At 51.1% G+C, this 7,177-nt stretch overlaps 1 protein-coding gene across 2 annotated transcripts; it reads right to left on the reverse strand.

Annotated features, from left to right (window-relative positions):
* Positions 1-218: 218 nt before the first annotated feature.
* Positions 219-5,821, reverse strand: ALDH1B1 (aldehyde dehydrogenase 1 family member B1). Of its 2 annotated transcripts, XM_009456247.5 has the most exons (3): positions 5,693-5,821; positions 3,934-4,022; positions 219-2,759 (listed from the first exon to the last, which is right to left on the reverse strand). In XM_009456247.5, exon 3 carries the CDS (start codon positions 2,748-2,750, stop codon positions 1,197-1,199), a length of 1,554 nt encoding a protein of 517 aa, XP_009454522.2. In that variant the 5' UTR covers positions 2,751-2,759; positions 3,934-4,022; positions 5,693-5,821; the 3' UTR covers positions 219-1,196.
* Between the last annotated feature and the right edge of the window lie 1,356 nt (positions 5,822-7,177).

The raw sequence follows: 7,177 nt of genomic DNA on the forward strand, positions 1-7,177 counted from the left end.
AAAATTAGCCAGGTGTGATGGCGTGTACCTATAATCCCAGCTACTCAGAAGGCTGAGACAGGAGAATCGCTTGAATCTGGGAGGCGGAGGTTGCAGTGAGACGAGATCACACCACTGCACTCCAGCCTGGGTGACAGAGTGAGACTCCATGTCAAAAAAAAAAAAAAAAAAAAAAAAAAGAAAAGAAAAAAAGAAAGAAATTAATTCATATACCATAATTAAACAATTCCATAGTTTTTAGTATTTTTACCAAATCGTGCAACCATTACTATTGTTCAACTCCAGAACATTTTCAAAACCTCCCAAAAACAAATCCCATGCCCACTAACAGTTACTCCTCTATCCCCTGGCAACCACTAATCTATGTTCCATCTCCATGGATTTGCCTAGTATGTATATTTCATATAAATGGAATCATACAGTCTGTAGCCTTGTACATCTCTCTGGCTTGTTTCACTGAGAAGGATGTTTTCAGGGTTCACTGATGTCACAGCGTGTGTCAGTACTTCATTCCTTTTTATGGCTGAGTAATCCAAGGAATATTCCATGGAAACATTTTATTAATCCACTCATCAGTTGATGGACATTTGGGATGTTTGGGCTTACTTTACAGGTGTAATCATGTAAGCATATTCTTTGCCTATTCCTTCCCACAAATTAAGGAAAATCAGTAGCAAAATGAAGGGCAAGCAACTAAAACAGCCAGCAACTGGCACACAGACAAGGAAAAGCACCTCTGGTTTTTAGGTTAAGCCAATGAAGAGTGGGGCCGAGATTTGGTATCCACGTAGTTCAAAACCCCTAACACTTTCCAAGCTTGCGTTCTGAGTTGAGTCGATCCACTAAACCATCAAGTGCACCCATGGGAAAGTCCTTGGATCAGCAGGAAGAGCTACAAATTACAGATCACTGGTTTTTAATCTGTCTTCCAGAGACTCCTAAGATTTCATGGAAGCAACTCATGGGCCACCAAGGGGGCTGTGGTTGGGGGTTAGATAGGTAGAACTCTGAGCCTGGTCCCCATCTCTGATTTAAATAGAACAGCCTTGATTGAATTGCTTTATTTGTGGGGTTTCTTCTAAGAGTTAATTTGGAACAAAGAAAGGGTGTTCTTGGCTTTAAAACAGTTTGGCAAGCATTGGTCAAGGTGGTTGTGGAATTGCTGGACTGTGACTGGGCCTCCCTGACAGCTGCTCTTACGAGTTCTTCTGAGGAACCTTGATGGTGACCGTCTTTACCTCTGTGTAGGCCTTAAGCCCATCCTCACCCAGCTCCCTCCCGTTTCCAGATTCCTTAAACCCTCCAAATGGCGTGTGGCAGGTGACGATGTTGTAGGTGTTTACCCACACGGTCCCGGCCTGGAGTGCCTGGGTGAAGTACATGGCCTTGTCCAGATCCCGGGTGAACACAGCCGCAGCCAGGCCATACCTGGTGTTGTTGGCCCTCTCAATCACCTCCTCAATCTTCTTGAACTTGAACAGGGGCTGCACAGGCCCAAAGATCTCCTCTTTGGCAATTCTCATGTCATCCTGCACGCCACCAAAGACAGTAGGCTTGATGAAGAAACCACGCTCCCCGAAACGCTCTCCGCCACAGAGGAGTTTTGCGCCCTCCTTCTGGCCAAGCTGGATGTAGCCTAGGACTCGTTCAAACTGCTCCTTGTCCACCTGAGGCCCCTGCTGGGTGTCCAGCTCAAAGGGGTTACCCACTTTCCTCTGCTTTGCTTTCTCCACGGTTCTCTCGAGAAACTCATTGTAGATGGATTCTTCCACGAAGGTCCGGGAGCCAGCACAGCAGCACTGGCCCATGTTGAAGAACAGGGCTTCGTGGCACTGCTCCACGGCATGCTCCATGTCAGCATCGGCCAGCACGATGCTGGGGCTCTTACCACCCAGCTCCAGGGTGACTCTCTTGAGGTTGGAATCGCCAGCTGCTTTCTGGATCAGGTGGCCCACCTCGGTGGAACCAGTGAAGGCAACTTTGTCAACATCCATGTGCTGGGCGATGGCCGCACCTGCTGTTGGGCCATAGCCCGTGATGATGTTCACCACCCCAGGGGGAAAGCCTGCCTCCTTGATGAGGGAGGCCAAATACAGGGCAGAGAGGGGGGTCTGCTCTGCCACCTTCATAACCACAGTGTTGCCTGTGGCGAGTGCCGGGGCAAGTTTCCAACCCTGCATGACCAAGGGGAAGTTCCACGGGATGATCTGGCCACAGACACCAACGGGCTCATGTCGGGTGAAGCAGAAATGCTGGCCATCCATGGGGATGGTCTTGCCATGCCACTTGTCAGCCCAGCCAGCAAAGTACCGATACACCTTGATGACCTCATCCAAGTCCAAGGCGTAAGACTCTTGGAAAGGCTTCCCATTGTCCAAGGTCTCCAGTGAGGCCAAGTAGACTCGATCCCGCTCCACTAGGTCTGCCAGGCGGTTCAGCAGTCGGCCCCGCTCAGAGGCATCCATCCGGCGCCATGGGGACCCCAGGCGGAAGGCTTCCCGGGCTGCTTTCACGGCCCGATCCACATCAGCCCGGTCACCTTCAGCCACGTGCCCGATGACCTCCCCGGTGGTAGGGTTGACCGTCGGGAAGGTCTTCTTGCTGACTGCATCTTGCCATTCATTGTTGATGAACAGCTGGTTGTAGGGGATGTCTGGGTTCAGAATGGGGCTTGGGAGGGCTGCTACCGAGGAGTAGCGGGCAGTCCTGCCCTGGAGGCTAAGCAGCCGGGGTGCCAGGAAGCGCAGCATGCTGACACTCTGGAGAGGGACAAAAGAAACCAGGGTGAACAGGTGGGAGAAGGCAGGTGGCGGTACCCAAGGGCCCACCAGCTCAAACATTTCAAGATTCCAGCATAAAGGACTGTCACCTCTAAAAACACAGACTGTAAGAGCTGTGAGGGCCCTGATGAACTCTCTGGGCCAACTCCATCACGTCCCGCCTATCCTCAGCTCACTCCCTCACCTCTGCTGGGTCTCAAAAGCCACTGTCTCAGCAATGCCTTCCCTGACCACCCTTTAAAAAATTGCAACCCTTCCCACCCCAACACTCTCTATCCCCCCTACCCTGCTTTACTCCTTCTCTATCTCACATCCCAAATACTATCTTTACAGGCTTATATGTTTGTCTGTCTCCCCCAAATAAAATGCAAGCTCCATGAGCACAGGAACTTATTTTTCTGTTCCATTCACTGTTATGTCCCCGAGCCTAGAGGTATGCCTGCTACAGAGCAGCGGCTCAACACACAGTACTGAATGATACACTGAGAAAACACTGAAATTGCCACAAAGGCTGTCTAAGAATTGACCTAAGACTTGAGTAGAAATCAAAGGGACTTGGAGATGGTTGTTCTCTGAGAGGGACTTGCTTCATTTCACCTCTGTGCCTCAGTTCCCCCATATGTGAAATGCCTCATGGGGTTATGTTGAATGATGTCTTGCATATAAAAACCCTGGCAAGCTCCACTCAGGACATCAGAACTGGCCGTGCCTCAGAAATTGACCTAGCCCAGCATCCCCCAACCACAGGTCTCAGCATCCCTTTTCAGCTTTCCCAGAGGTGCAGCAAGTCAGGAGGCAGCTGAGAAGAAAAGCTACAACTCTGAAGAGTGTAGACTTCGTTAAAACAACTACTGTTATAAAACTTAAACGGCATATAATACATATTAAATGAAAATTAAACAGAGTGCAATGTTCCCAGATTAGTTGAAGCAGTTATTCTTCAGTCAGAATTTGAATCTCTCTGCCTTTGATGTCTCATGAGTCTTGCTCCACCCAGCAGTAAAATGGAATTGCACCTGCCTGTCCCTTCACCCCCAGCCTCTCACCCTCCACCCCTGGGCAGGGAGAGGAACAAAAAACTCAATCAGGAAAGCAAGGCTCCATGTGGGTCCCCGGCCCCATAAAAATCAATGTGATGGGCGTGGTGGCTTACGCTGGTAACGCTTTGGTAGGCCGAAGTGGAAGGACTGCTTGAGGCCAGGAGTTTGAGACCAGCCTGAGCACATAGCAAGAACCGTGTCTCTACAAAAAAACAAAAATAAATTTGCCGAGCATAGTGGTGCATGCCTGTAGTTCTAGCTGCTTGGGAGGCTGAGGTGGGGGGCAATCACCTGAGCCCAGGAGGTTGAGGCTGCAGTGAGCCATGATTGTGCCACTGCACTCCAGCCTGGGTAACAGAGCAAGACTGTATCTAAAAAAAATAATAATAATCAATGCTGACCAAGAAAGTTTCCCTTCCCCTTGCGGGTGTTAGGAATAATGCTCAAAATCCTAAGGAAATTGAACACTCGAACACAGGATTCTTAGCAAAGCAATTTTACTTCTGCGCAGAGGGATGCCTCCTTGGCCAGTTGCCATGAGAGCACACCTGAACAAAGGGGCACGAGAGCCTTTATTCCTGAGGCAAGTCCTGCCCCTGTACCCTTTCCCCATTGGCTGGGGTCAGGTCGTACAATCTAAACTAATCCCGGTTGGCTAAACATTTGATTTATTTTAGATAGAGTGGGCACGTAAAAGAAAGTGGAGAGAAAGGGGAAAGGGTGTCTGTAATGAGCTAGAAAGTTAGTCTTCTTTCCAAATAAGCAAAGGAATGTGAGCTGGTACTGATAACGCTTGGTACTGTGGCATGCCTGGGCATCTAACAAAGGCAAAAAGGAAAAAAATGAAAAAAAAAAAGGGGGGGATACTAAGAATTAAAGAATAAAAGATTGATCAGATTATTTGAAGAGAAACCTCATCATATCCCACAGGGGGAAGCTGAGTCAGCAGATCTGCCAGGGGTGCCCAGGGTTCCATTTAGCTCAGGACTTTGCCATATGCTGGGACACAGCCCCCTTGCCACCAACAGGCCTGGCTCTGAGGGTGAGGAGAACAAAAGGAGGTAGGGGAAAGGGGAGTCACCAATCCATGGGGTAAGGATTGGAGGGGTGAAGCAGTCAGGAGAGGTGGTCATCGGCCAAGGCTGGCAAACCTTTGCAGCCACACCAAGGCCGTTCCTACTCTTGGGGCCTATATGGGGTTCTTGCTGGGGCCTCCACTTGCCGATAGGAAGATCACAGCTCACAGAGCATCATGCTTTACAGTTTGCAGGCCGTCTTCTCACGGGAAATTTGCCAAGCCTCTCTGCAGTCCCTGGGTGGTCAGGGTTGATGATGACCCCCATTCTGGAAGAAGGCTGGGCATCAGAGAGGTTCAGGGACTCACCGAGGACACACAGCAAGAAAGTATAGGAGCCTCACCCCAGATTTCCACAAACCTAGCTTTGCATATCCTCCTGAATACGGGCAATTTTTTACAGTTCACCCACAGCGGGAAGGACCGGACCTTCTCTATCCGCGGGAACTGCAGCGGCGCCCACCTCACCCCTTCTGCGGGGGAAAGGGCGCAACCTTTGGGCTTGTCCAAGCCTCTGGGCTATGGTCAGGGGCCCCCTGTTGAAGTGGGCCGAGTGGGCAGGAGTGTTGAGGTCGAGCTAACGTGGTAAGGTCTGGGGGCGTCTGTGTCCTCGGGGCTCCTGTAGCGTCACCCAGAGGCGGGGGATGGGATTAGGGGACGTGGAGAGAGTCCTACAGTGCAACGGCGGAAAGGCCAGCCCCCAGATGCGGACGCAGCGGCCCAGAGAGGAAAGCCCCCACGCGGAGCCAGGAGCTGCGGCTTCCCGAGGGAGCCGAGGGGAGACCAGCGTTAGTTACCTGCAGCAGGCTCGGGCTCCGGTTCAGGATCACGCTAGGGTTCTGGTTCCGGCCCTCCCAGCTCTGTCCAGATGGCCGCCCAGGGCTGGCCGCAGGTCCCGCCTCCGCGCAGCCCGGGGCTCAGCGGCCAATGAGGCTCCGCCTGCGCCTAGGGCGCTGCCTACGTCCTGTCGCCGGCCAAGGCCGCTCCTCCCTCGCCCAGCCCGGTCTTTCCCGGTCCCCGCCCCTCTACCCCCGGCAGCCCGCACCGCTTCAGCGCTCCCTCCCTCGGGTCTCCGCAAGCCCAGTGTCCACGTTGCTCAGATCTAGGGTCCTAAGGCACTGGTTTGGGAGCGGAAACAGAGATACCCAGAGAGGGGCAGGGGCTTCCCCAGGTCACACAGCAAAGTTTTCGGAGACCGAACCCCAACTACACTTTGCATTTCTCCCCGCTGCAAGACGCTGCTTAATCGACTGCCATCCTTGAGACTCCCCTTAACCCCTTCTCTGCCTCGCCTCTCCCTCACTTTTTTGGTCCAGGATTCACTAATTTCTGTCCTCCACTTTCACTGCTCCTTTCTTCAGTTCCTTCAAGAAGATTTTATATTTGGGCATTTTTCAAAGTACATTTTTGTCCTAAGGACAAAAAGAATGTATGCACAGTGTAGAAAGCTTGGAAAACACAGGAAAGGATGAAAAAAGAAGAAAAATATCACCTGTAATCTCTTCACCTACGGTAGCCATTATTACGGTGTTCGTCCTGCTAGTATTGTTTCCTCTGCATCTTTCAAAATTATTTTAATAAACATAAAATCATATAGTAACCTCTGTTGTGCTACTTTAAAAAAAATTTTAAAACTTAGCGCTGTATTTTGAAGTTTTCTCCTATCACTAATTACAGATGACATCATCCTCTCCAAGGTGGCATAGAATTCTGTTGTAGGGGTAAACTGTTGGACATTTAATTGTCTCCATTTTGTTGCTATAAAGGTTGCCAAGATGGACCACTGAACATGCATCTCACTCGCTCCACCCTCGCTGCACCTTCCTTCTGGCTAGGGAGGTCCAAAAGCTAACCGCCATGTTTCCCAGCCTCATTTGCAGTTAGAGTTCTGGATGTGGACTAGGTGCTGCCAATTAGTAGTACTCTGCCGGATGTGGAAGGCGGGCACGCATTGGAGGGTATTGTCCTGCCCCTGTAGGGTGGCACTAGCAGGATAGCAGAAATGGGAGATGTTCTGCGGCAGCATTCCTTGTCCCTTCTCCAGCTTCCTGGCTGTGGACTGGCCGCTGTGGCTATAGCCACTCCTTGACCTGGCTTCCTGCTCTTTGAATGGAGGCTGCAGGAGGGTGTCTGAAGTAGCCTCAGACAGGCACCAGGCTGGTGGGCCATGTCCATATTGTCCTGAGAGTTGGTCCTGGTCTGGCTAAGGCTTGCTTCTGCCTCCGGCACTTGCAGCAGGTCTGTAAGCACCCAGTTCCTTGTATTAAATCCCTGCCTCTCCA

The sequence above is a fragment of the Pan troglodytes genome, chromosome 11 (genome assembly GCF_028858775.2).
Source record: "Pan troglodytes isolate AG18354 chromosome 11, NHGRI_mPanTro3-v2.0_pri, whole genome shotgun sequence".
NCBI lineage: Eukaryota > Metazoa > Chordata > Mammalia > Primates > Hominidae > Pan > Pan troglodytes.

What these genes read in the sequence shown, in the direction of transcription:
- ALDH1B1 (XM_009456247.5), bottom strand. Translation starts at nt 2,750, where the DNA reads ATGCTGCGCTTCCTGGCACCCCGGCTGCTTAGCCTCCAGGGCAGGACT.